Source organism: Marmota monax, unplaced genomic scaffold (assembly GCF_021218885.2).
Source record: "Marmota monax isolate L192 unplaced genomic scaffold, Marmota_monax_Labrador192_F-V1.1 WCK01_AAM20220418_F8-fsc00051, whole genome shotgun sequence".
NCBI classification, from domain to species: Eukaryota; Metazoa; Chordata; class Mammalia; order Rodentia; family Sciuridae; genus Marmota; species Marmota monax.
In genome coordinates, this window is record NW_026695202.1 from 10,406,095 (window position 1) to 10,434,033 (window position 27,939).

General features: G+C 60.8%; 1 protein-coding gene across 2 annotated transcripts; it reads right to left on the bottom strand.

Moving 5' to 3' along the window:
• On the bottom strand, positions 1-27,496 carry Kcnj4 (potassium inwardly rectifying channel subfamily J member 4). Of its 2 annotated transcripts, none has more exons than XM_058574324.1 (2): positions 26,719-27,496; positions 1-1,692 (listed from the first exon to the last, which is right to left on the bottom strand). In XM_058574324.1, exon 2 carries the CDS (start codon positions 1,651-1,653, stop codon positions 319-321), a length of 1,335 nt encoding a protein of 444 aa, XP_058430307.1. In that variant the 5' UTR covers positions 1,654-1,692; positions 26,719-27,496; the 3' UTR covers positions 1-318. The 2 variants fall into 2 exon arrangements, with proteins under 2 accessions (XP_058430307.1, XP_046285606.1); XM_046429650.2 differs by lacking the exon at positions 26,719-27,496 and adding an exon at positions 21,770-21,925.
• Between the last annotated feature and the right edge of the window lie 443 nt (positions 27,497-27,939).

Consider the following 27,939-nt stretch of genomic DNA (forward strand, 5'->3'; position numbering starts at 1 on the left):
CCCCCAGCGGTCCAGCCACCTTCCCCAAGGTTCTGAGAGCAGAGGGGGCGTGTCCTTGAAGGGTCAGGGGGGAAGGGTGGAGGGGCGGGGCCCAGAGCCACCTGTGGTAGGCACTGGGGATCTCTAGCCAACCGGGCCGGGCCCTTCCCAGGCTGGGCTCTGCAGTCAGCAGGAAGGGGTCCCACCGTCTCTGAAGCCCCCACCTTCCTCCAGAAGGTCCAAGGAGCCAGGGTCAGCTCTGTCCTGAGCGTGGGGAGGTGTCTGGCAGCCCACCCTCAGGCAGAGGCTCTTGCAGGAGCCAGAGGGCAGGGCTGGAGGTCAGATGGCAGACTCCCTGCGGTAGGAGATATTGTCCAGCGGAAGGGTGGATTGCATGCGCTCCAGGTCCAGGTGGCTACCAAACTCCAGCATCCGGATGATGCCTGCCTCGTCCTTGGAGCCCGCCTCCAGGCCCAGGCCTGCAGCCACAGCCGCGGCGGCCGCCGCCTCCTCCTCCATCTCCTCTTCCTCCTGGCTCATGAGGGCCAGCTCGTTCTCGTAGCAGAAGGCACTGGGCGGGGGCGGCGGCGCGGGCAGCACGGTGATCTTGCTCTCCTGCAGCTCCCTGGCGGAGCAGCACGGCGTGCCGGCCACCTCGTAGGTCTTGTGGAAGCGCGAGTAGTCCACCTTGTAGTGGCTCTTCTCCTCGAAGACCACGGGCTCGAAGCGGTGGCCCCACAGGATCTCACTGGCCAGGTAGGAGCTGCGGGCCTGGGTGGTCATGGCCGTGGCCTCCACCATGCCCTCGAGGATGACCACGATCTCGAAGTCCTCGGACTCCAGCTCCTCCTTGCCCATGCCGTAGAGTGGACTGTCCTCGTCGATCTCGTGGACGATGATGATTGGCGACACCAGGAAGATGCGGTCCAGACCGATGTCGTAGCCCACGTTGAGGTCCCGCTGGTCCAGCGGCAGGTACTCGCCCTCCTGGGTCATGTAGGGCTTGATGAGCTGCGCCCGCACGTGGGCCTCCACGATGTGGCTCTTGCGCAGGTTGCCCACGCGCCACATCAGGCAGAGCTTGCCGTCGCGCACCGAGATGACCGCGTGGTGGCTGAACAGCAGCGTCTGCGCGCGCTTCTTGGGCCTCGCCATCTTGGCCATGATGGTGCCGATCATGAAGGAGTCGATGACGCAGCCCACGATGGACTGGACGACCACGGCGATGACCGCCAGGGGGCACTCCTCGGTGACGCAGCGGAACCCGTAGCCGATGGTCGTCTGGGTCTCCACCGAGAACAGGAAGGCGCCCAGGAAGCCGTTGACGTGCATGATGCAGGGCTTGGGGGCCGCGGGCGCCGCCCCGCCGTTGCCCGCCGGGCCCCCGGTCGCAGGCACCACGGGGCTGGCCTCCAGGTCACCGTGGAAGAAGGCGATGCACCAGAAGAGGAGGCCAAAAAAGAGCCAGGAGACGAGGAAGGCCGCGGAGAAGATCATGAGCATGTAGCGCCAGCGCGTGTCCACGCAGGTGGTGAAGATGTCCGCCATGTAGCGCTGCGACTTGTTGCTCAGGTTGGCGAAGTAGACGTTGCATTGGCCGTTCTTCTTGACGAAGCGGTTGCGGCGCTTCCGCCGGGGCACGTGGGCCTGCCCGTTGCGGCTGTGCCCGTGCATGTCCTGAGGCCGGCGTGGTCACCTGGGAAGAGGCAGGGCCTGCGGAGGAGAAGCCGGACAGGTGAGGTGCTGGGGAGCACGGGCTGCCTGGGGGGGCCCCGGGCTCGGGGACGGGGGCGCCTGCACAAGGACACTCAGCACCACAGAAGCCTGGACTGGGCGGTCGGGGGACCCCCGCCCCCGCCCCCACAGGCTGGAGGTGGCAGGTCTGGAGGCCCTGAGGCTGGCCATCTCCAACCAGGAAGCCAAGGCCACCTGGATCCAGGTCCTAAGTACCACCCCCCCTTCCCCAACGGTGCTTTGCTCACTGTTCTAGAAGCTTCCTGATATCCATCTTGACTCTGCTCTCCATTTGTTCTGAGCTCTGACCTCAGTTGCCTCCCTGCATCCAGCCTCTGCACTTCCAGGTGTCTCCGAGGCTGGACACCCTCCCGTGATGCCCAGTAGCTGGCTGCTGGCCACCCGTGGCTCTTCATATTTAATTAACATGAAACACAAGTTTGAATTCAGCTTCACATTTGCACTAGCATTGTAAGTGCTCAGTAGCCACCTGTGGCTAGTGGCCACCAAACTGGACAGAGAAGACATAAGCCTTTTTTTTTTGGACCAGGGATTGAACCCAGGGGTGCTTTACCACTGAGCCGTATCCTGAGCCCTTTTTAAATTTATTTTGAGATAGGTCTCACTAAGTTGCTGAGAGTCTTACTAGGTTGTTAAGGCTGGCCTCTAACTTGTGATCCTCCTGCCTCAGCCTCCCCAGGCTCTGGGATTAAAGGTGTGCACCATCACAGCTGCAGTCATAGGTTATGTTAGCATCATTACAGAAAGTTGGGACTTGCATCCCCACCTCTGATGGATTTTTTCCCTTGAACTCTTCTCTCTCAGTGTTGCTTTTGGCCAATGAGCCCGATTCCTGTCCTGTCTCTACACTTATTGGGACGTGGTGGGTGAAAATCAGGTGGGGTGGTCAGGATGGAACAATGGGAAGCCCAGGCTTTGGTCCTGTGTAGGCATCATTGCTCTCAAGTAGCTCAGAGAAGGAAAGTGGCCTCCCCAAGACAACACAGCTAGGAAGTAAGTGAATTCATGATGTGGAGACCAAGAATAGAATAGGAGAGGCAGACACCCTGCCTAGCTTTGCCCCTGGACTGTCCCTCTCTGAGCTTCAATTTCCTCATTTGGGGGTCAAAGTGGGGTGTAGGGAGCCACTCTGAATGATTTGCACCTGCCATCCTGGAACCGAGAGGCTTTGACCAGTCACACCTGGACAGTGCCCCGGTCCAGGAAGTTGAGAGCATGCTTTGAGATGTAGATGTAGGCCCCTTGGGTTGAATTACACTCACCTATCCCTGGTAACCCTGCCCCTTTTGGCCTTTTTTGGATGGAACTTTCTAAGAACAAGGGTCCCCCCAATAAAAGCCCACTTCTGAACATGCTCGCCCTCTCGCCAGCCTCTCGTGACTTTCTCTTGCTCTCCCATTTGGGGAGCCTGAGGCCAAGAGCGGAGAAGCGGTCCTGAAGCTTGTTTAAAGGTAAAGTTTCTGTCTGTGTTTTATTTGATGTCCCTGGAGATTCACATCTTAAGTTCAGCTGCCCATTCGGGTTGGGGACAGCAGTGGGGGTCAAAACCCCTGCCTGGGCTGGGTTGATGGCACATACCCGCAATCCCAGAGACTGGGGAGGCTGATGCAAGAGGATGGCACGTTCGAGGCCAGCCTCAGTAACTCTTAGATGTCTCAAAAGAAAATTAAAAGGACTGGGGTCGTGGCTCCGAGGTAGAGCACTTGCCTAGCATGTGTGAGGGCCTGGGTTCCATCCCCAGCACCACCAAAAAAAAAAGAAACCCTACCTCACAAGACCCGAGAAGTTAAAGCCAGGCTCCTTCTTTCCCGCTTCCCCGGAGCTGGTGACAGGCAGGCTGGCCTGTCACTGTCCCCAGCTGTTTCAGCGAAGGAGGCCCATCATCCCCTCTACCCTGGTGGCGGACACAGCAGCTGGGCCCCCAGAGCAGACACTCTGCCCCCCGTCCCCAGCCCTGCCATCGGAGCCCAGAGCAGAGCTGGGGCCTGCCCTGGGGCTCTGGGGCTGCCGGGGCCAGGGCCCAGCCTGGGTTCCTGATAACATTTTGGCCCAGAATTATATAAGGCTGGGAGTTTCTATTTTCTGTTCTATTCTTCTTCCTGATCTAATTGTGCATCTGTGGCAATGTTTATACACTTCCCCGGTTCAGGACAACTCGGTTGCCACAGCAACTGGAGCGCGCCAACGCTATAATTTAGAGATCAACAGCTTCAGAGGCTGCCTCTCCCCCGAGAAACTCCCTCTCCCTGTCCAGGGAGACTGAGCCCAGCCCCCACCCCGCCCCGCGGCCACCCCACCCCGACCCCTGGCTCCTCTCCCTTCCCCACCCCACCCAGGATCTCCCTGGGCCCACAGTTCTGGGTGGAAGTCCCAGATCGGCCCCACCGTGGGACCTGGGCAGGACATCGACCGCTCTGAACCTCTTCTTCATCTGGAAAATGGAACCAGCAAGCCCAGCATTCTAAGACCCCGGGGGGCCTGTGGGAACAGCCCCTAGGCAAACTGGCCCCTCGGAGGTCCTGACTGTCACTAGGCTCCCAGGTTCTCGCTGTCACCTCCCCAAAAGCACAAAAGCAAGGGCTGCAGGTGGTGGCCTGGGGGACTGGAGGCCACCTGTGCTTCTGGTTCAAAAGCCCAGTCTTCAGCAAGGTCTTCTTTCCCCGGCCTCTGCCCTCCCTCAGACACACACACACACACACACACACACACACACACACACACACGGCTGGGGGTGTGCAAGGTCACGGAGTTCAAGACCCTCGTTTTACACCTGAGGCTGGGGAGGTCCAGAGGCGGAAAGCACTTGCATTGAGGGTCCCCGAGTGGGGCCGGTGGCCGCTCCAGCAGGCCTGCTCAGAGCCCTGGGAGGGGGGCCCTTTGGCCTCATCCGTCTCCTCCCAGGAAGGCCCCGGCGTGCCCCCACATCCCTGCAGGAGAAGCAGAGAGATCGGGGCTTGGAGGCCTCGCCCTGATGCAGCTCCTGAGCTCCAGACAGGCTGAGGGTCCTGCCCGGGCTGAGCACAGGCCAGGCTGCCGAGTCCCCCTGGCCCTCTGCCCAGAAGAAATGGCTCCTGACGTGCTGGCTCACCTGGCACTGCAGAAGAGGCCTCTTGGCGGGCTCCTGCCCTCTGGGAGGGGTCCTGGGAACAGGGGCTGAGGAGCCACCCCCGCCCCGTGGCTGTGCGCTAGGACCTCCCCTCCCAAGCCCTGGCCACTGCTCCCCATTAGTGAGGGAAGATGAGGGAGCCTCAGCCAGCCCAGGCAGGGCCAGTCCCAGGCGCTGAGCCCACACACCAGACCCTCACCCCAGCTTGGCCACTCACCCCCAGGCCCTGCTCCCCACCTCCTGTGGCCCCCAGTGCAGCCCGGGGCACAGTTCACCCCTTGCTGTGGCCCCTCTCCAGGCCAAAGCAGCTCCCTCCTTCCGTGGGGGCCTGGGTGGGTCCTCAAGGCTCCCAAAGGTCCTGGTGCTCAGCAGCACCAGGAGGAAGTCACCTCCCCAGACCTGCGCCCTCGCTGAGACTCCCCAGCCTCCTGAAAACCCCGTCTGCAGCAACCTGCTCAACTAAGCAGCCGCTCTGGCCACCGCGGACCTCTTTAGCAGGATGGTCACCTGCTAGAGTGTGGGTGGAGCGCCCACCTCACCAAAAAGTGAGAAGGACCAGCTGGGCCTTGTGTTTGTAGGTGACATCACAGGGCCATGCCAGGCTTTCTTTTCCTGGTCACCCAGGGCTTCCTGGAGAGGATTACGTGGTGCAAAAGAAAAGGGGTGCAGATGACAGGAAGGGACACAGGACAGGCGCTGACTTGGAGCCTCTGATGTAGGTAATGAGTTCCTGCCGTTAAACACGTCTTCTGGAGGCCCCGAGCTGGCTTGTTCCCTGGCCTGAGAGGGTGGAGGCCCTGGGTCAGGGAGGCCGGCCCTCTGCCACTGCCTTGTGGCCTGACCTCAAACAGGCCCCTCCTCTTCCTGGCCTCAGTGCCCCCCAGGCCTGCGGTGATGCCTCCTCCTAGGCGTGTCCCTGCGAGGCGTGTCCCTGCCATTATCCAGCCTCATGGAGAGCTCGACAGGGATAGAAGCAGAGGTGACCCAGGGTTTCCCAAACCCCTGGGTGCAGGTGGCTAGCCCAGGGCTAAAGGAAGCTCAGGACAGTGGAGCCACTGTCCCCATTCCAAGGTGGCATCCTGGATCCTCAGGGGCGAGGTTCTTTAGGAAACGAGGTGACAGCAGAAGCTGGCTGGTCTTAAAACGGAACATCCTTCCTGGGCCAGAGACCGACGTGACGCGCTCGCCAGCCCCGACCGAGCTGGGCTCCCTGTTCTCTTTACTACGCTGCCCACGCCCCAGCCCGGGAGCCAAGTCCAGATCCCACTGGACAAGGAGGGAAACAGGCCTGGAGCAGAGCCACGCGGTGTCCCAGGTGGCACGGCTATTTGACAACTGCCAAAGGAAGCTTGTTCCCTGGGGGGGACGTGGAGGTGACCCACAGGGCTGGCAGTGCAGGCACCGGGCTTCCCGCCCCGTCTGAGGAGCGAAGTGGGGCCAGGCCCCACCTGCCAGCGGGTGGACAGGAGGCAGAAGACCCCTGGCTCCTGTCACTTCTTAGGTTTTCCTGGCACTTAATGACACTAAAGGCCCCCTCCATGTCCACAACTCCATTTGTAAAAGCAAAGTCAACGTCCCGGCAGCCCCTGGGTCCCAGAAACCTGGTGGTCCTCACGGGCACCCCTCCCTCTCTGCACTGTCCCCACCCGTGAGACACATGGTACAGTGGCACAGGTCCAGACAGTGGCCCCAGCCCTCCCCACACTCCATCCCACCAGCTATGATCCTTTGAGGTCCCTGCTACTGCACTTTGAGGTGCGACAATAGGGCGAGTGATGTGGTGACGTGACCTGCCCCAGGTCACGCGGCTCAGCCTGGGCCCAGCCCAAGCCTCTCTGAGAGCAGGGACACTCAGGAAGGGCCCACTGCGTGCCAGGCAGGGTCTCTCTCCACGAAACACGGTGGCGTTCCTTGTTGGCCTCACGAGTATTTATTAAGCACCTGCTGCAGCCACAACAGGGTCGTCACACCCTCCCCAGCTGAGGAGCCGCTGGCCACAGAGGTGGGAGGTGCTGAGCCCCAGGGTCGCTCAGCTCACATGACAAGTGGGACTGTCTTCCTCGCCCAGTCCCCACACGCCGCCCTCGGCCCCTTCACCTGCCGTCCTGTGCCCCTCACCGTCTCCCTTCAGGCCCTGCGTGTCCCTCCAGGTTCCCGGGGGCCCTCCCTGGCCGCACTGTGGGCCCTGGCTGTCCTCCTCCACCCGGCTTCTGACCAACCTCGTGGCACCAACATGCCCACGTCTGGGTGGGGTGGCCAGGCCTGGCCCTGGGGCTCCCCTTGAGCACCTCCCCGGCCGCAGATTTTCATCTGAAGATGGAGCTAGTGTCACCCGCGGCCCTACAGAGACCTGCCAGTGACAGAGGTGATGGCAATGGTGACTTAGGAACCGTGCCGGGACCACAGACAGCCCTTCTAGTCCTGGCCCCACCCGAGGGTGCTCTGGCCAGGGGCCTTTCTCTGTCCTCAAAATAGGGGACCATATTCGTCCCTGGTCAGAGGGTGGGAAGCTGCCATGCAGCCCAGCGCTCAGCAGGATCTGGGGCACGGGGGGGGGGGGGTGTGACAGGAAGGTGGCCCCAGCCCACCCATCCCCAAGCCCCCAGCTGGAGGGGACGCCAACTCTCCCAAGGGAGGGCACAGGGCAGTGGGGCAGGGCCACAGGGAAACTCGTTGCACCCAGGAGGGTCCTTGGGGGGCAGCTCTCCCTGGGGGGTGGGAGACAGTGTCACCATCGTCCCGTCTCCCTACATTCGAGGGCACGGAGACTGTCCCAACTCTAGGTCTGAGGCCTCTCTCACCTGAGCCCCCAGGGCAGGGGGCCCCTGTCCACTCTAATGTGTGGGTCTTTTCAGGGAAAGTGGGGGCCCAAGGCTGAGCTGCACCCTCCAAAGTGCCAGGGGGAGCTGGGGACAAAGCTATTCGCAGGGGACATTGTCCCCACATACTCAAGGCCCTCTCAACACCCCGTCCTGCTCCTCAGACCCTGGGGATCTGACTGCACCCCACATGCATCTCAAGAGCTGCTTCGTCCCCCTCCCAGCGGGGTGGCTTCAACTCTCCCGTCTCCATGCCACTCTCCACCTGGTGGCCTCAGGCAGGCCCCTTGACCTCTGCGTTCCCTGCGCACCTCATCGGTAGGTTAAGCTAATAGTAGAGCTCACTGCCACGGGGATGGGAACACCTGGACTGGGAGTGTCCCGTGCCCGGCACAGAGTGGGCGATGGGCCAGGTGCGAATCTCTCCAGGGCTGAACTGTCCTCTGGGTCTCCTCCCCAGGGTCTCAGAGGCAATGTCCCGGAACCCCCGCACCCAACCACACCTTCCTGCCTGGGTTGTCCTCCAGCACCGCACTAGGGAGCAAGTGGGCAGCACCGCACTAGGGAGCAAGTGGGCAGGACGGTGGCCTCAGAATCACCCAGAACTGGGCTCCATCCCGCCCGCAGGCAGGCCATCGACTTCTGTGGGACTCCGGGTCTCCACTTAGGAAAGAGCGTAGCAGTGCCTACCTGTGGGCTGCTCCCGAGGGTCAGATGCAGATTGTCACACAGTGTGTGCTCAGCAAATGCTGTTCCTCCCCCCACACCTTCCTCTGGACCCTGAAATCCCTCTGCATACCTGCCCCTCCCCTACAACGAACCCTGTGACATTGCAGAATCTACTCTGAGCAGCTGAGCATTTAGCACAAACATACTCTGTGTGGAGCTGCCCTGAGTGCTCACGACGATCGATTTCTACATCCTCACAGTGACCTCAGTGGAAAGTACTGTTATCATTCCTATTTTAGAAGTAGGATAACCAAGGCACAGAGAGGTTGCCCAAGGTCACACAGCTCATACGTGGTAGAACCAGGACTTGGATCCTGGCAGCTGGCACCAGGAAATTGCCAGGGCATGCTTCCTCCTGCCTTGAAAAGACACTGTCACCCACTCGTTTGCTTCCGTTTGATAAACATGACCTACTATGTGCTGGGTTCAGGGACACCCGTTGTACTGGGAAAGGAGAAGCTGGATCACAAAAACAATCTGGAGCCAGGAGCCAGATTCCTGATCTGAGGTCCAGCCAGGGCCTGGACACGGGCAAGTCTGGGCTTCACACAGGCTCTGAGAGGGGTGATGGAACCCGCCCACTCCCCTGCTCTGCCCGCACCCTGCCCTGCTAACCTCCCAGACAGAGAATGCAGGGCAGGTGGGCAGGCTGAGCCAGGCTCCCTGGAGCGTCCGGGAGGCCTCCTGTCAGGGCCAGTTGCACGAGCTGGAGGTGGGGACCTAGAGGCCTCCTGCTCCCACACACAGGGCGCCCTGCTGGCCTCTGCCCTTGATGGAGAGGTCATTACCCCATAAAGCGGCCGCCCCAAATGCCTGTGCCCTCGCTCCTACGGGGACTGGATGGTAAAGGGGTTCCTAGAGGCGTCTCTTGTCCAGAGCACACTTGGGGCTTCAGGTATCCCTGCCTCCTCGGGGGCCCCCGGGGCCTGCTCAGCCTCCCTTCCAAAGCTGCCTCTGAGGTCGCTATTGATTGTACGCTTGCTGGGGGTCGGTACAGGCCTTGCCCGCCCAGCTTCTGTATCAGCCGGAGGATGCTCGAGGGGCAGGAGGGTCTGGGCGGGCAATGAACAGCCAGGTTACTCGGGTGGAGGGACAGCGTGGCGTGAGACGAGAGGGAAGGTGGGGCGCTCTGGCTGATGCAGTCTCTGGCAGTCAGCTGAGACCCAGTGGTAAGTGGGCGTCGGTCAGGGAAATGTATGTCTGGGTGGAAAATGGGGTGTAGAACATTCTAGAAGAAGTTGGGTGCTGTGAGAATCTGCAGAGGCCCAGTCGCAGCAGTGAAGTGAGCAAGAGGAAGAGCTGCCCAGGGTGAAGGCCTGGAGGTGGGAGGTGGCGGGCGGGGAGCGGGTAGGCAGGTGGCTGGATTTTGCCAGGTCTGTTCTTTTAAGTTTTCATGTGACAACTTTAAGACAAACAGAAATAAGGAATAAAACCATAATCCCTGGGTATGTGACAACAGACTTAAGAAACAACACATCCCAGCCTCGTGTGGTGCTGCACCTACCACACATACTCCCAGCTACTCAGGAGGCTGAGGCAGGAGGATGGCGAGTTGGAGGCCATCTTGGGCCACTCAGTGAGATGCTGCCTAAAATGAAAAATTAAAAGAGGGCTGGGGCTGGGCTCAGTGGCAGAGCGCTTGCCCGGGAGTGTGAGGGCCTGGGTTCCATCCCCAGCACTGCAAAGAAAAGGACCCAACAATTCCCAGCACTGTCACAGTGGCCCTCTGTCCTTGTCCTCTGAGCTCTGCAGTGTTCAGGGCTTGAGGCACATCACTGTGACAAAGTGTCCTAGGCTGGTCTCTGTGGGGCACAGTGGAGGCAGGAGGACCGCGAGGAGGTGATGTGGTGGCTTGGAGCTGCGGGGATGGTGGCCGTGGAGCCAGAGAGAGAAGAGAAGGGGTGCAGGGACATTCTGTTTGTTTTTTTTTTTTTTTTTTTGGTACTGGGGATTGAACCCCGGGGGGACTCAACTACGGAGCCACATCCCAGCCCTTTTTTTGGTATTTTATTTAGAGACAGGGTCTTGCTGAGTTGCTAGGGCCTCGCTAAGTTGCTGAGGTTGGCTTTGAACTTGCGATCTTCCTGCCTCAGCCTTCTGAGCCGCTGGGATTACAGGCATGTGCCACCATGCCCAGCTTATGTGGGCACATCTAGACAAAGAGTCCTCAGGACTGATAGGCAGTGGGATGTGGGTAAGGGGAGTGGCAGTGTCAAAAGCCATGGATGATGGAAGAAGATGAAGAGGACTGGGTTTCAGAGGGAGGATTCTGGCTTTGGCGATCCAGATGGAGCTGTCCCCCCACCCCATGTCAGATCTGGGCCTCCCTGAGTGCTGGGCAGAGTCGGGAGAACACCTGAGTGGATGGTCGTGAGAAGCTTACTGAGGGGAGAGAGGGGGTCTCAGTGGACCCCATCTCAGAGCAGGAGAGGGGTCTGGGGCAGCCGCGGAGACCAGGGGAGACTCAGGCAGCACCATGTGGCTGCCCCCCCCAGACCACCTGAGCCCCGCTGGGATTCCCTCCCTTCCCAGCCCCCAGGCAGAAGGCTGGAAAATCCTGGGGTGCAGGAACCCTGCTGGGCTGGACTGCAGGGGGCGGGAGCAGAGGTGACCTGGGCACAGCAGGCGTCTGCCCCACCCCTGCAGCCAGCCCAGGGAGGAGGGAGGGGGGCAGTGTCACTGTCCCCAAGCCTTGCCATGCCCTTGACTCCCAGCAAACAAGACTCCAGGAGCTGGGGCTGCTGGTGGAGGGCAGCGGGGTCCCCCAGAGCTTGGGGAGTGGGAGCCGCTGCCCCCACTCACAGACGCACCCATGTCCCAGGGGAGCCACCTGAAGGGGAGGCCTGGGGCGTAGGGAGAGTGGGCACTGCAGTTGGGGTTTCCGTGCCCCTGGGAGCCCCAGCCCGAGACCCCTGCACCTGGCGCCCGGGAGCCCTGCTCTGCAGCTCAGCTGGGAAGCTGCCCGTGCCCACCCTGAGCGGCCGCCGCGCAGGCGCAGAACAGCGGGGGACTCTCGCAGCCGTGTGGGTCTTCAAGATGTATTTTAAGTGAAAAAGGCAACAGTCGTGAACAGCGAGTAGAGTACTGCCGCTGTGTAAAAACGGAGAGAAGGAAATTTATAGACACACGTATTTGCTTGTCTCTGGATGGAGACCCAGGAAACTGGTGGCATGGGCTGCCTCCAAGGGAGAAAGCAGGTGGCTGGGGACCGGTGGGAGGAAGAATCCTCACTGTTTTTTCGTTTGTGTCTTTTTAATTTTAGAACCATATGAATGTATTACCTATGGAAAAAATATATAGGAAAAGTTTTAAAATTGGTGCATACATATGTGTATTTTTCAGAGAAAGGTCATAACATTCATAAGGTCCCCAACAAGGACTATAACCCCAGAAAGTCTCAGAACACTTCACCTGTGGGCTGTGTGGCTATGGGAAATGTGTTAACCTCTCTGAGTCACATCCCTAAAGTGGGGAAGAAGAATGCCCACTGTAAAGGCGCGCTGCACAGATGTGCAGGGAGACAGGGGTTGGTAAACTGGGAAGTGCAGAAGCTCTTCTTGGAGGGGAGGACCCCGCCTCCTTCTCCTCACCTCCCATACTCCCCTGGCCCCTCCAGCGCTCCTCTGAGCCCCCACCTGATGGAGCCTGGGGGCTCGCGCTGCCTCTCCCACCCTGAGCCCAGGGGCAGCCCTGGCCATCGCCACCACCATCCACCTCCCGAGTCTTCCCTGCAGTCCACCCTGTGATCTCGTCCAGTCCTGCGGCTTAGAATACCCCCAGCCAGGCTCTGCCCTGGGCAGGGCGCCCTGCTCCTGCTCGGGGTGTCCGCTGGCCCTCAGGGCTGCGGCGAGCCCGGCACGACCCAGAGAAAGTGAGGCCCTTCCTGGCCTCGGGCCTCCCCCACTCAGCCTGGGACCCTCCGGGGACCACCCAGCCTGACACCCCCGGAGCCGGGGCACCCAGAGCCTGCTGCTGGCTTCGGCCCTGGCCACACCTGCCAGACAGAGCTGCTGGCATTGCGCCACAGCAGGGGACCTTGGGGCTGGACCTGGTCATGTGACCACCCAGAAATGTCCACGGCCCCTGGGACTGGGGACTTCTGGCCCCGGGGCTGCCCACGCCCTCAGGCTGGAGCCCCGGCCTGTCCAGCTGCTCCGACCTCACCTGCCCTCCCAGCCACATGGCCACTCAGGCCTCCTTCCTGTCCCCTCACACCACGCTCATCCTCTCGGGGCCTCGCGCTGCCTGTGCTGTGGGCTGAGTTCTCCAGGCTCCTCCGGGGCCCTCCCACATGGGGTCCACTCAGACCTCTGCACCCAGAGGCCCCGCGTCTCCTGATCCTCCTGCCCTTGCGGACCCAGCCGACCCCCTCTCCAGGTCCTTTGGGCCATGGACCCTGGCTCTGCCTCCCCCAGCCCCAGAGCCGGGCAAACATCTGACAGTTGACAGGGACCCGAGACACTTGGAGTTTGTCATAATTCCCTGAAGGGCCTGATCAGGGCGATGTCACAGACTGTGACTAAGGAGAAGCTATTTTTGACATGTAGTCAGGGAGCACCTCTGAGTGGAGGTGGCTCTGAGCAGACACCAGAAAGAGGCCTTCTGTGCCACTGGACACAGCAGAGTGGCCTCTCCTCCACCGAACACTGGCTTCTTCCCAGTTGTCCTAGGCTCAAGGTCCTGGACCCCCAGGGGAAGCTCCAGGGACGGGGACAGGAGCTTTGTGGGACAGGGCCCAACAGAGGCCCCAGGAAGGCCAGAGAGGGTGGCAGGATTGGCCAGCCCCTGCTCCAGCCCCAGCACCCTGCGGCACAGCCAGGAGACTGTCACCAACAGTGAGCCTACCAAGCATGCTCAGATGTCACTTCTGACCATCTCCCCCAGGATTCTGGGGCCAGAGACCCTCCACCTGCAGCCACCCCCATTCATTCATTCATTCAGCAGCTGAAATGTGTCCCGAGCTGGTGCAGCACTTGCCCTCCCACCTGGCGTGTCCCCAACACAGCACAAGCTGTGCCTCGGAGGGGCTCTGTAAATAATTGTTGAATGAATGAATATTTACTGAGTACCTACTATGTGCTGGGGGAAGAGAATAAGACACAGCACCGCTTTGACAGCTCCATGTGTAAATGTCCTGTGTCAGGACAGGAGCCAGGAGCTGAGACAGCAGGTCCCAGGAGGACGCAGGGCTGGCCTGGACCCCCAGGGGAAGCTCCAGGGACGGGGACAGGAGCTTTGTGGGACAGGACTAACCAACAGAGTGAGTGGGGAATTTGGTCCAGGTGGGCGGATAACGGCAGGAGCTGAGCTTGGGTGCCTGGGGCCCCTTGGGCAGCTGGAGGGGCCTCTGGGGGCAGAACAGGGTCTTCCTGAAATTCCTGGAACCCAGCATCCAGGAGAAAAGGAGCCTGTGCACCTGAGCCTCTGATGAGTGCTGCCTCAGATTCCTATACAGGCCGCGACTTCGAAGTCTTTCTTTACTTTTTTGTTTTTTTGGTACTAAAAAATGGAACCCAGGGGCGCTCTACCACTGAGCTACATCCCCAGTCCTTTTGATTTTTTTACTTTGAGACAGGGTCTCACTAAGTTGCTGAAGCTGGCCTCCAACTTGTTAACCTCCTGCCTCAGCCTCCTGAGTCCTTGGGATGACTGGTGTGGGATTACTGGTCCTTTCAAACTCTTCAACCAAAACCCAGAGAGAAAGCAAACAAGTTGTTTGTTATTGATTGCTACTTAATATGTTAATATATATAATATTAACCAATTATACAATATATATTATGTATATATCTCTGAAACAAGAGCCTCCCAAAATAATACTTGTCCTCACTACGTGCATAGTGTTTTGAAGTGTTCTCTCTTTTTTTATTTTATTCAAAAAATAAGTAGCACAACTCATTAAATCAATTCTACAACCCAACGACGGACCAACACCTGTGTCCTCAGTGGCCCCTCAGAAGGGCTGTGACAGGGCTCTGGGGCCCAACCAGAGGGGACAGAGGCCGTGAAGGAGACGGTCAGCCGTGGGCTCGAAGGACGTCCACACGGCTGCCAGAGAACAGAGGCTGTGCGGGTTCCAGGTCCAGTCCCTCACCCGGCCCGGTTAGAACTCTCCACTGTCCCCTGCAGGGACCCTTCAGAAGCAGCCTCCCCGCTCCTGGACAGGGACTGCCCTGTTCCCACTGGACTGCTGGGCGAGGCCCTGCCGTCAGTGTCTCTGGCAACTGTGACTCCCGCCATGGCAGCCTGACTCCCGCCCTGGCCTTGACCTCAGGGACCTGGGACAGCTTTAGCCTGTGGCCACAGGCCTCTCTGCCCTGCCTGGGTCCTTCTCCTTCTGGCTGCCCAGTTACTCCCTGGTGGCTGGGGGACAGCCCTGGAGCCCAGCCAGACGGAGACTCTTCCAAGGTCAGGTGGCCTTGGGATCCGCAGCTGCATGGCCCGGAGCCGGTGCTGGGCTCGCCCCCCCCCCTTACCCAAGCTAGAACGAGGGGAGAGAGGTTGGGGCTCAGCAGGGAGGTGACACCCAAGCCATCCCCTGATAAGACAGGTGGCGCAGGGAGGCTAAGGGCTGGAAGCCGGCAGTGGCCCCCGAGTGGCTGGGCCACCATGCACTCAGAGACTCCGGGGCTCACAACGTCCCTGGCAACCCTCAGACACGGGTCCAGGCCCACACCTGCAGAGCAGGGATACAGGCTCCGAGAGGTGACAACGTCCCCAAGGTGGCAGTCTCTCAGGGGTGTGGCTGGACTGAACCCAGACCCTCTGTTTTTCCACCCTGGGCCTCAGCAGGGACTACCGAGGCCAGAGACGCTGGGTGGGGGCAGAGGAGGTGGGCTGCCCCTCCTGTCTGTGCCTGCCCTCCCCTGTGTGGCCCCTGGGGTCCCCTAATGCTGATCTGTCTGATGGGCAGAGGCCCCCGCTGCTGTCAGGCAGGAGCGCTTCCTAGAGGCTGGGCTCAGGGCGGGGAGAGACCTGCTGCGTGGGTGGGAGAGGACCTCACAGAGGAGCCCAGAGGCCCGAGGGGGAAGCCTGGTGCCACCTCTGCCACCAACTCCAGGTTGGACAAGCCCCCTGCCCTGGGCCCCCACCTCCTAACAGGAAGGCGGGGTCCGCTCCCCACAGCTCAGTCCCCTCCTCTCTGTCTTGCCCAGATGGCCCTGAGGCCCGGCAGAGCTGGTGGGCTCTGGCAACTGAGAGGATGACCTAAGGGCAGAGCCGGTGCAGGGCCACCCCCCCACAGGTGCTCCCTGCCCCCCAGAGTGCAGCGAGCTTCCCAGAGAGACAGGAACTGGTCAGCATCCTGTGGGGTGGGTGGGCGGCTGAGCGCCTTCCCCCTGCTGATGGGACAGGTGCTGCCTCTGTCCCTGTCCTTCTCTCTAATCCTGATTTTCCTATGGGGGTGGGGGATGGTGCTCAGAGGCCCAGCCCTTCCTCTCCTCCTCTAATCCCCAGAGATACAGGGTTGTCCTGGAGAGTGAGGAGGGTGTCAGCACCCCTGGGGGCTGTCAGGAGGCAGGGGAGTTGGGAAGAGCCATGGGCTCAGGTCTGGCCTCAGTCCTGCCACCACTGCTGTGTGACCTTGGGCAAACCCCTGTGGGTCTCTGAGCTGTTGTTTCATCTCCCAAGAGAGGTTCTGGAGAAAAGATAGCCGCAGGAGGAGATGGGGGCTGCCAGGTAGAGCGGGGGAGAGTTTTCTTCTTCATTCCAGTCCCGGGGGCTCATCTGTCTAGCAGCACCCCAGGTCCCCTGACCTCCATGGGTCCTTTAGGTGGCCTACACAAATTCTCCCAGCTGGTAGGTCACCAGGACAAGGCTGCCTTCTCTCTGCACAGCTTCTGCTGGGTCTGAACACCAAGGACCAGCTCTCCGTGACTGACAGGGTCCTCAGGGCTCCCCACCTCCACCTGCCAACTGTTGGCACCAGGGACCCCAAGGCAAGGGAGAGAGGGGAGGCCAGGCTGGGAGAGGCTAAATGGAGGGGCCCAGGGTGGCTGGAGGTGGGCACATAGGTAGGACAAAGGGTGTGTGTGTGTCTCGGCCCAGAGACTGGGGCCACCCTGGCTTCCCACTAAGCCTCGGTTTTCTCATCTGAACAGAGGGCGCTGGGAGGATTAAGTGAATTCATGGATCTGAAGCCCAGCATGGAGCCCTGTGACCCAAGACCAGCAGCCACCCCAAGAAAACCTCCCTGTCACCCTGTCACCAAGCACTCACACAGCAATCCCAGCAGCCCTCGTGGGTGCTGTGTGCTCAGGCCTGCGAGCTGGGGGGAGGCTGTGAGAAGGTGGAGGCCGGGATGGGAGGCAGAGGCAGGGGCCTCGTCCCTGCAAAGCCTCCCGGGTCTCCCTGGCCTGTGTGTCCTGATCAAGAACTGTGGTCTCAGAATCAGGCAAAACCCACCTGTTCAGAAATGGGCCCGGGGGCTTTCTGCCTGCTTCCCGCCTCCCGAGCCTCAGTGTCCCCTGCTACGAATGAGAAGCGCCACCTGCGCCCTCGGTCCTCCAGGTGGGCCCAGGGACCAGAGGCAGGCTGCGTGGCGGCGCGGGCTCAGACCTCTGCGGTGGGGGCTGGGGACCGAGCGGGCAGGAGCGCGAGCCCCCGGCCGCGCACACGCGCCCACCCCCCGCGCGCCGCCGCCTGCAGGAGCGCGCCTGTGAGTCAAGCGCTATTCATAGAGGAGCTCCGCCAGCTGCGGCGTCACAAGCACAGAGGCCTCAGCCCATATTATTATTTCAATTACCATCTGAATTAAAAGTTTGAGCAGCGATCAGCCCACGTAGCCAGGGGAAGAGGGAGCAGGAGAAAAATAAAGACGAAAAGGAGAAGAAGGGCCGCGCTGGCGATCCCCCACACCGAGGAGGGCTGCGCGCCCGGGAGGCTGAAAGGTTACGCCAACCCCCAGGATTCCTGACCGCCCCTTTGCCAGGGCCCAGGGTCTGCAGGGGAGGGGCCTTTTGAGACAGCAGCCCAATGGCAGCGACTTGTTGGAAACAGATCCTTCCTTCCAAATTCTTTGTCATACAGATGGGCAGACCAAGCTCAGAGAGGGTGATGGACTGACCTAAGGTCACACAGGGAGCCCAAGGCTGCTGTCTCCAAGATCATCTCTTCTCCAGCAGGTTCGACACTCAATTTCCCCTGACCTCACCAAGCCATATGACACTGATATAGCAGGTGGCCCTGGGGACAGGACAAGGAGGACAGAGGTGCTGTCCCTGCTGGTTTCTCTCTCTGTTCTCAGAGCCTGGTTCTTCTGCCCCAAGTCCTAGTCTGGAGCCATTCCCTGTGTGACCCCAGCCTCACATCTCATGTCCCCATCAACCCAAAGGCCCCTTCTTGCCCACTCATGCAGGGAACGGAGCTCCTGGCCGAAATCTAACACTAGACACCTCTGGGTAGGTTATCTCTTGTCTGAGCCTCAGTCTTCCCGTCTATGAAATGAGTCGTCCCCTCCAGTTCATGTCTGTGTCTTCAGAACAGAGCCCCCAGAGGATCCCTGAGGGGGTGTCAGGCTGTGGAGGCAACTAGACCATCTCCTGCCAAGCCCCAGCACAGGGGAGGAATATTTTCCATTCTTTTCCCCAGGGAAGCCCCAAAGACAGCCTCCGAAAACTGGATCAGTCTAAGTTCAAATTCAGGCACTTTTGCACTTTCTTGCTGTGTGACCTTGGGCAGATCACATAGACTCTCTGGGCCATGGCTTTGCCATCTGTAACATCAGGATATTAAGTCAACAGTGCAGGTTGCTGGGAGGACTAGATGAGAACTTGCAGAAGCTCCTAGCCTGGTGCCTGGGGAGGAACGTGGCTTCACTAGCCGGGAAGAGTGGAAGTGAAGGGCGCTACCTCCCTTCTCCTCCGGAGAACATCAAAGACTCCTAGGATTTTGGAGATGGGGATGTCATTCAACCTTGCCCATGAAGCAGGAGTCACAAGGCCAAGATCCCTGGTTCCACTTGCATAGGCCTGGGAATGGGGAGCTCACTATTTCACCAAAAGTCTATAGTTACTCCCCATTTTTCTTGGTCTCTAGTTCTAGGAATTTTCTAGAATGGATCATAACCTTCTAGCTTCACCCCACATCCAGCCTGTTCCTGCCAGAGACTGCCTGAAACTGGTTCTAAATGAGCCTGACAGGGGGTCCTCAAACAGATGGAGCAGGACCTGCGCCCTGGATGGGGGGTCTGGAGGGTGGGGATGGAGAAGGGAGGTGCCCAAGGCAGAGTGGGTCAGAGCTCCTGGGTAGGAGCTGTCCCGCGAGCCATGGAGCTCCTGTCTCTCTGCTTCCAGGGGGTTGGCAGCCAGGAGCCCTGGGTTCAGGCCTTAGCTCTGTCACCTCTGCCCTCAAACCATCACTGTGACCCTCAGGGACCCACGTCCCCCTCGGGGTTTAGTTTCCACTTCTGTAAAATGAGGGATGAGATCTCCAACAGAAGCTCAGACCGTCGGTCTGGTTGAAGACCCCCACCCTGCCTCCCCAACCCCAGCAATGGTTGGGCCGCTTGCCCCCGTCTCCACCCAGGGGCCCCACCAGTGTGGCTCCTGCTCATCTGCCGGTTCAGGGCCGTGTCCGCCCTCCTGTGCCCTCCATCCTATCTAGTGCCTTGAATATCCACCATCCCCACTTTTCAGAGGAGGAGAAGGGGTCATGAGGTGAAGCCACTTGCTGCTCCAGGTCACGGGGATGGACATGCAGAACCCACCCCCTCCTCAGACCCTGAAGAGCACAGCACCCACAGGCTCCTTCACCAGGAGAGTCACCCAGGCCTGAGCGGCCAACTGCTCTCTGTACGGATGTGGCTTCTGCATGAGGGAACCTGCCCAAGGTCACACAGCAAGCACAGCAAAGACAGAGAAGGGTCCTGGGCGCCACAGGCCTCACTTCACCAGGGGGACAGCGGCACGCTGGCTTCCTCCCCAGATCTGGGGATCTCCCCTAGACTGGGGCCTTGTCCTGCCTCCAGGTCCGTGCAGCTACCCCTAGAAGCCCCCGCGCCTGCGCCTGAGGCGGGCAGGGTGGGCAGAGGGCAGGGAGGACAGTGGCCTCTTGGCCCGGGCCTGCCCCTCCCGCTCCCTCGTGCAGGGGGAGCGGTGATGATGTAATGCGCTCGGCTTTCGTCCTGGTGCCAATCTCAGAAGAGACGACAGATTGCAAGAGCCAAATTTGGCATCCTAGGGGGAGAGGCACGAAGAGTGGGGGAGAGGAGCGGGCCTGGGAGGTGCGGAGAAGCCCCCTGCCCGCCGCGCCCGGGCGTGTCCCCTCCCTCCACTCTGGCCCCCTGCTTCTGCCCGGCCCACCTGCTGGCCCGGGGCCTCACCTCCTCTGCCTGGGTGGCCAGCCCAGCTGCTGCCAGGACCCTCCCGCCTGGCGCTGCCAGTCTTGCCCTCCCACCCCCACCCCACACAGCTCAGCTTCATTTCCCACCGCTAGTTTCCTGGTTACCACGTTGCTGGTTGTCATGTCGCTTACATGTCCTCGTGACTCAGTGGTCCCCGCAGAGGGGGCCCCTCCTCCTCACACCCCCCTTAGCACTCGCCCCCGCCTCCCCCAGATCCACATTAAGAAGCAGCCCGCCCTGGGAGCCCGCCCGGCTCCTCTCCCTTCCTTCCCATCCCAAGCCTAGGAGTCTAACTGCAGCACCCTAGAGCTACTCTGCTCTCCCTTCCACAAATGTCTGTGAAGGACCTACTGTGCGCCAGGCTCCTGCAAGTTGCTCTGAGACCTGACAGGGTCTGTAAGCCACTCGGTGCCTTGAAGAAGTCAGTGACACAGCCCCATTCTCCAGACAAAGAAACTGAGGTTCAGAGAAGTCAAGCCAGCTGCCCAAGGTCACCCCAGCAGAAAACCATGGCTAGTTCTTTTTGGTCATGGTCACCTCAAAGGATTTTTTCTGGGAGAAATTTCTTCTCAAGGGATCTTGAGGAATAGCTTTCAAGCCCCAGATGCCCCTTCTAACTCCGGACCCTCCACTCCACGGTGGCCCCTCCACTCCACGGTGGCCAGTGGCTGGGCCTCTGTTGCAGCCACGTTCCTTTCACATCCCCTCCCCCGCATCAGCTCTACACCTCTTTAAAGGTGAAATGAGTCCTTGCCCCCATCTGCCCAGCATGTCCCCAGCCTGTAGACAGCCTTCTGCTCATGGAGTCCAGAGCTCTCCATTGGAGGTCAGTGGGGCAGGGAATGTGGCCTCTGGGAATGAGGTTCCACAGGGGTGGAAGCTGAGGCTCAGGGAGGGAAGTGGACTGCTGAGGCTGCGCGGAAGATACGGGAGGCTTGATGCCCTGCATGGAAAACCCCCGAGAGCCTTCCATCCAGTGGAGAAGGTTCCAGGCGCTGCCCTTCTGGCTCCAACTTGGCTATGGGTTCTCTTGGTGGCCAGAGGCCCTTACTTCTGCCAAGTTGTACACCACCCTCATCCCAACTGCCCTCTCTTCCATTTGCCCTCCTCATCAGAGGCCATGCCAGGGCCACAACAAGGCTCTTGGGCCTAAAGCCCTAGAGGTCATGGGATCAGAGTAGATGCTACACACACAGGGCTCGAGCCTCTCTCTGCACTACCCAGGCCTGGCCCTCAGGCCTCCCGGCTCTGGTCCTCGGCTCTCTTGACTCAGTGCTGTCACTCCACCACTCCCGAGCCCATCTTTCCACACAGCAGACCGCTCAGCCTCTCGTGCACCACTACCCTCCAGCCCGCCATCTCCCCTGCTTTCTCCCATCCTGCAGCCTGGGCACTGGAGGCAGAGTGTGGGTGGAGGGAAAGTAGATGACAGTGGTTGGGGGACATTCTGCAGGTGGCAGGGCCGCTCTCCCTGCTCAGGGAGTCATCAGAGGGAAACGCAGCCTCTGCCTTTCTCCCCAGCCTCAGTTTCCAAAACTGTAAAACACCTGTCATTCATAGAATCCCTGCCCACCCACCCTGGGTTTGCCTGGCACAAAGTAGGTGATCAAAATCTGAGAAGTAGGATTTTTTGTCAAATTGAGGGGCCATTTGGAAATAGGCTGCAGGTAGGGGATTGGGAAGAAGAGACCCTCCACACACACCTTGCCACAGTCACCTGCCTAAAAGCTCCCGGGCATGACAACTGTGGGTGGGTGGAGGCAAGGGAAGGTCATGGCCAGGGCAGGAGGTCAAGATACTTTCCACCCACTCTTCTCTTCCTCCCTGCAACCCAGACCTCGCTCCTGACCCACAGCCTGACAGAGCGCAGGAGCGCACCAGCTCCGGGGAAGTCACGGGACCGCGCCAAACGCTCGCGCGGGCCAGCCAGGACCCGGGTCAGGGATAAGGTGCGGAGCAGGCGAGAGGCCCGGCCCCAGGACACACAGACACACAGGCGGCCAGACAGACGCACGGACGGACGGACAGCGCCCGGCTTACCGCGGGGCTGAGGGTCCGACGAGTGTCCGGGAGACGGCAAGCGGGCGCTACATCCCCCGGCGCAGTCCTGCGGGCGGCGTCCGGGAGGGGAGAGGGGCGTCCCGGCGCCCCCGGCCCGCGATCTCGGCCGGCCGTCCCGCGCCCCCTCGCCGGCTGCCGGTCGGTCTGGGCGTGGGGTCTCGGGGTCTCGGCGCCTCCGGGCCGTCCCGCGCCGCTCCCCGCGGGCCACCCAACTTTCAGCGCTGCCACTCGCCGCGCCCTGGGCGCCACCTCGGCGTCAGCATCCTCGGCCCCAGGCCCGGGCTCAGAGCGCGGGGCTCGGGGACCCAGGGCGCCCGGCCGCCGCGCCCGCGCCCCCCGCCCCCGCCGCAGGCACTGTCGCTCCGCCGCCCCCCGCGGTTCCCTCCCGGCCACTCGGTCTCACTGCACGCTGCCTCCCGCCCTCCGCTCTACTCCCTGCACCCGGCACCGGTCACCGGTCCCGCGACCCTCGGCCTCCGGGTCCGAGGTCGCCTCCCCGCTCCCGCCGGGCCGGCTCAGCCGCCACCTCCCGCCCTCGCTCCCGGTGGCTGGCTCCCGCTCCTCTGGTCTCTGCCTCTCTGCTCCGTCTCTCTCCGGTCTCTCCCGCCTCCCTGTGTCTCTGTCGCTTTCTCCCAGCGGGGTCTGTCAACGTCCCCGTCGCCCTGCGGGTCTCCCCCTGCCTCTGCCCTGTCGCTCCCCTGCCCGCCTCTAGCCGTCTCCCCCGCGGCTCGGTCCTCCGTCTCTCTCCCTCCCACTCTCGGTGCGGCCCCCTCTGTCTGGGATCCAGGCCCCCGCTCGCCGCGTCCCCGCCTCGCCCGGGAGCCCGAGCTCCCGCCGCCCGCGGCGCGCCGAGAACTCCCAACTCGCCGCCCGCCGCCCGCTTTGCGAGACTTTCGCCCCTCCTCACACGTGACCCGCGCCCCGCTGCGGAGGCCACGCGCCCCCCCAGCTCGGCAGCCCCGGGGCGCGGGGGCCCTGCCCTGCCCGGTGTCCCCGGCCTGCACGAGTCTCCAACCCGCTCCCCGCGGGGCCCGCGGCGCGGGGCAGGGGCCGGGGCTGGGGGCTGCGCGGCCCCGCTCCGGCCCTGGATCCCGCCCGGGTTTTCCTCCTCGCCCCAGGAGCGCTCCTCCCAGAACCCGTTCCGGGGATCCGCTCCCGTGTTTCCCAGCCCCCCGGGGCAGGTGGGGAGGGCTCCTGGGAGCTGGGAGGCCGGTGGGTGGGAGCGGGGGGCCTGGGGTCCCGGGGCTGCCGGCCCCTCTCTTTGTCGGCCGCGATCCTTCCCGAAGTGCCTGCAGTTAAGGGCCCCAAGCACCCGGCTCCAGGAAACCGAGGTGGCCCTGCAGGAGGGACCCTCATGATCAACTCTTTCACAGACTGAGAGACGGAGTACCAGAGAGGGTCAGCTCACCCAAGGTCACCCAGAGGTGGCAGAGCCACACCAAACTTGTCTCCTTCTCTACCGTCCCCCACTGCCCTTGTCTAATTAAGCCGTCTTCAGGGAGGATCTGTTCACTTCTACCAGACTCACCACCAGTGTGTCCAGGTCAAAGCTGCCAGCACCCCACGGTCCCTGGTGAACTAGCTAGTTGGTGGCCATTCTGCCACCTCCTCCAGTTCTCCAAGGAGACAGGAGGGAAAGTGAGTCTGTCTCTGTGGTGATAGGATGAGCAGACACCTGTGGTTAGACTTCCAGAAGAACTTTCTTGGGAGCCTGGCCATCTCTGACTAGCCCCTGCTCAGAGAGGGAGAGTCAGGCATCCCAAAGCTGGGTGGAGAACTGGCTGGGTAAGAAATCCCAGAGGCTCCTACTCCAAGCTGGTTTTGAGCAGAAAACTACCAATGTGCAAACCACCTCGTTTCCCTCCCTGTCCCAAGTCCTCAGCATAGTGTACACTCAGGCACCACCTTATTCCGCACACCATATCCCCCCACACACACCCTGATTCCCACAGATGGCAGAACACACCAGATGCCTGCATACCTCTCCGCTGCTCGAAGCTCCTCCTGCCTGCAATCCTGTTCTCCAAGCCCAGCCTCAGTCCCCCTCCCTCGGGGGCCTCCTGATGCCCAAGCAAAAGTCATTTTCTACCTGCTCATTCATTCACTCAGCCAGCACTGGGTGCCCACCATGTGCTGGCCCCTGGGCCAGACACAGTATGGTTCTTGCTTAATGAGTCTGGGAGCTAAGTGCTTTTAAGCGAGTGTTTTATTTAACCTGTTAAATGGGGACTGTAACAGCTCCCCCCAGGGGCAAATGAGCTTAGGTGGACACACCAGAAATGCACAGCTCATGCTCACAGCTTATGCTAGCACAACTGTTCCTTCCTGGTGCAGCCTTCAGTACTGCACACCTCCACGGGTGGGCATCTTCCACGCCTGCGTCCCTCGTTACCTGCTCTGGGCCCCTTGTTACCCGCTGTGCCCCCGCGCAGACGGCCAGGACTGATGTTACCTGGCGCAGTCCTCTGTGGGAATGAAGAGGGGTTAGGCCCCTTAGCAACCGCTGTGTGCTGGGGGCCTATAGCACCTTTGCTGGGGCTGAAAGTGGGAGGATGCAGATGACACAAATGACCACAGCCTCTTCCCCTCACCAGAGGCCTGGCCTGGGGGCTGCCCTGGGAGCCTGAGGTTCAGGGAAGAAGACAGCTGAGAGAAGGAGGTAGGTAGAGAGACAGGGAGGTCTGCATCCAGAGTGCCTAGTCCCATAGGAGCAGTCCCCCAGTGCCAGGTCACTCAGCACAAGTTTGAGGTCCCCTTGCTGGACCTGGGCTGCACTCCAGGGGCATCTCAGCCCCTGCAAGGGCGGTGGACTGGGAGGGAGTGAAGAAGGGCATTTCCAGGAAGGAAGAGGCTCAAGGATGTCAGGAAAGGGTCCCTCCTCCCCCATGGACCCCTCTGAGGCCATGTGCTCTAGACCTTGGTTTCCTCATAGGTAAAGTGGGAGGGACAAGGTCCAGCTCTCCTGAGGATGATTAAAGATCAAGGAAGGATTTGCCATCGTCCGTCCCATGTTTGAGAATTTCTGGCCCTGTTGAGGTCAGGAGGGGTGATTTGACACAGGTGTGCACAGGCCTGCCAGTGTGTGTGTGTGTGTGTGTGTGTGTAAGTGGGCTGGGGAAAAGGGGGTCATGTATCAGAATCTTTGTGACCCTGGGCAAGGTGCTTGTCCTCTCTGCACCTCAGAGGCCAGGTCTGTAATGGGACAAGCTGGTCTGGGTCCCCAAGGGGCAATTAGACTTCGTCGTCATCATCCAAGACAGAAGCAGAAGCATGCATCCTGGGGGTGGAGGCAACCTCCAGGAGAGTGAGGTCCACCCTGAAGTTTGATGATACACGTCCTTTGTCCCTCTTTCCATTTCACCAAAGCTCCCTAGCCCATCCCCTTCTCCCATTTGGACCCTCACAACTTGGAGGCAGAGGCCACGAATGTCCTCACTTCACAGGCAAAGAGACTGAGCGGAGACCCAGAGGGAGGGAGGGGCCTGGCATGGTCAGTCAGGGTTAAGCAAATGTCCAAGCCGGGATTTGAGCCAGGCCCAACTCCTGGAGTCTGGTGACAGGTCATTCTAGGCCAGCGAGTGCTCACTAGCCAGCCCACTCCGGCGGCCTGCTCAGGGGTCCTGAGGGCATGTGCAGAGGACTATGTAGAACAGGAGGGCAGAGGGACTTGGGCCAAGCAGGTGAGACAGCTGGGGAGGAGAGGGGAGGGTCACTTGGAAATGCCAGACTCACAAAGTCCAGTTCTGGGCCCAGAGAGTTCCTTAAAGTCCGGTCTGCCCACTCTGCAGAGGAGACAAACTGAGGCCACCCAGCTGCTTAGCTGAGAAATCAGATCAGGGCACAGCTGGCCGGCCTCAGAGCGCTTAAATCCTGGAGGTGGCAAAAGGGATATCAGAATGGGCCAGGACCCATCCCAGCAGGCTGTACCTCAGGGATGGAGGACTGTAGGGGTCTCTCCCGCCCTCCGCCCACTCCGTCAGCCACCCCCCAGCACTCAGTAGTCACCAGGGTGGAATATTTTAGCACCTATAGAAAAACCGCCACAGACGGCCGTGGCAGCTGTTGCTAAGGAGACGCTCCCAAAATAGCCCCCCTCCGCCAACCTTTCCCGCTGCTGCTCCTGCTGTGGGGAGGGGAGGAGGCCATGCGGGAAGGGGTGTCACATGAGCCCTGGCCCCAGGCTCACCCACCCATCCCGGCCCCTGGTGGCCACCCTGGCCAAAGACCTGGGCAGCCACAGGTTAGTGGAGAGGGCAGAAGCCAGCCAGTGTGTGCCCGTGGGGACAAAGGTCACTCAGGTGAGAAGAGAAGGAGGAGAGAAGCCCTTGCAGCCCTTGCAGCCAGGACCCCCAGCACACTGTCACACACACACGGCCACAGACCCTCACACGCCAGTGCACATGCAAGAGCAGCCCCACACATGCCCGTTAGACATTCACACACACAGCAGCAGAGACACAAATAGCTGTGTGGGTAAACACATATGCCACCCGCACAACACACACCTGCACGCGCCCTCCACGCCGCCATAAATACACACATTTTCATACACACACGCAAATACACATCTGAAGTGCCCACAGACATCAATGTGTGCAGCCAGGCATATGGACACAGAAGGCAACCTTCACAGTCCATGGACACACACATTCACAGATACACACAACCGTCCCAACTCATGCCCGGCACGAGGCATCGGAAGGGTATTCAGTTTCCCAGTGGGCCCTGTCCAGGGGCCAGGTGCTGGGGCTTCTGCATCCCCACTTAGTGGGGACCTTATGATCCAGACACAGGGCATGGAATAAGGAGGATGTGTCCAGGCAGGGGGACAGAGGGTCACACCTCTGTGAATCCCTCCAAGTCTGGGGGCGGGCTTAGGAGAGCTTTCCTGGACCCTTTCCGTGGGGAGGGAAGCACAGAGGACTCACCTGCAGTCTTGAAACCTCTGGGCATGGAGAGAAGTTCTGAGGCCCAGGTTCACGGTGCAGTTGAATGTCACCAAGGCTGCCCTTGGGGCTGGGGTGATGAAGAGGACAAGGTGGCAATAGAGAGCCAATGGTGACGGTCCTTGACATGTGCAAAACACTTCACAGTTTGCAAGCTGCTAGTACACTCCTTGATCACTTCACACACTTGGTGACAGCTACTCTGAGACATTAGTGGTGGTGGCCCATCTCGGAGACCAGAGAAGGAGAGGGGATTTCAAAAACACACAGCAAGTTTCTAGCAGAACCAGAACCAGAAACCAAGGAAGAGCCAGAGCCCAGCCCTACTGGCCGTGCACCTGGCTGCACTGTGGGGTGGGAGGCAGGCCACCAGGGTGGCGGGGCCTGGCCTGGCCTTGCACCTGATATGCCCAGTGTTACCGGGATCAGCCAAGCCCACCTGGAAAGCTGAGAAAGAATCACCATAGGTGCGCCAGGCAGCAGCCTGAGGCCACAGTCAAAGCTCGGGGTGCTGTGTGCCGGATGCCCTCAGAATGCCTGGCAAGGGCACAGGGCGGCCCGTGGCTCCCCTGCTCAGTTGGCCGGCCGCGATCTCTCTCCAGCCTCTCTCTGGCTCCAGTTAGCAGCCCGCTCTCCGGGTCTTCGCTCTCGCCTCGTCACTCAGGAGACGCCCGAGAGCGGCTCGCGGTTGCCGTGGGAACCTCGCCGGGGCCAGGCGCTCGGCGCACGACTCTGGGTACCGGGCACCGGGCCTGAGCACCCTCGCGGTGACAGCAGCGTTTTGGATCTCTAAAAGACACCTGTCGCCAGCCGCGAAGGTGGGGGCTTCGTGACCTGGGTTATCAGTCCTTTTCCTTTTAATTAAATTGTGCCTTATAAACAGCAGGACATTCGTGCTCCTGGAATCTTTGCGTATATGCGAACCCCGTCACCACCACCCGGATGAAGATGGGCACTTCCCGCGCTCCTGAAGTCCTCCGCCTCCGGCATGAGCGCAGGGAGAGAGAGGACGCGAGTCCCGGGTCTTCTCCAGGCTCTGCGGCCCCTACCCCTGGCCCTCTTTGGGTGTCAGCTTCCTGTAAAAGGGGAGCAAGGGACCGAGAGGTGCTGCGTATTCACTCCTTGAAAAGCGCTGGCGCTACTTGCTTTGGCCCTGAAGTTGCCCTGGGAAGTGGGTCCTTGGTTTATGCTCAGCTTACCAAC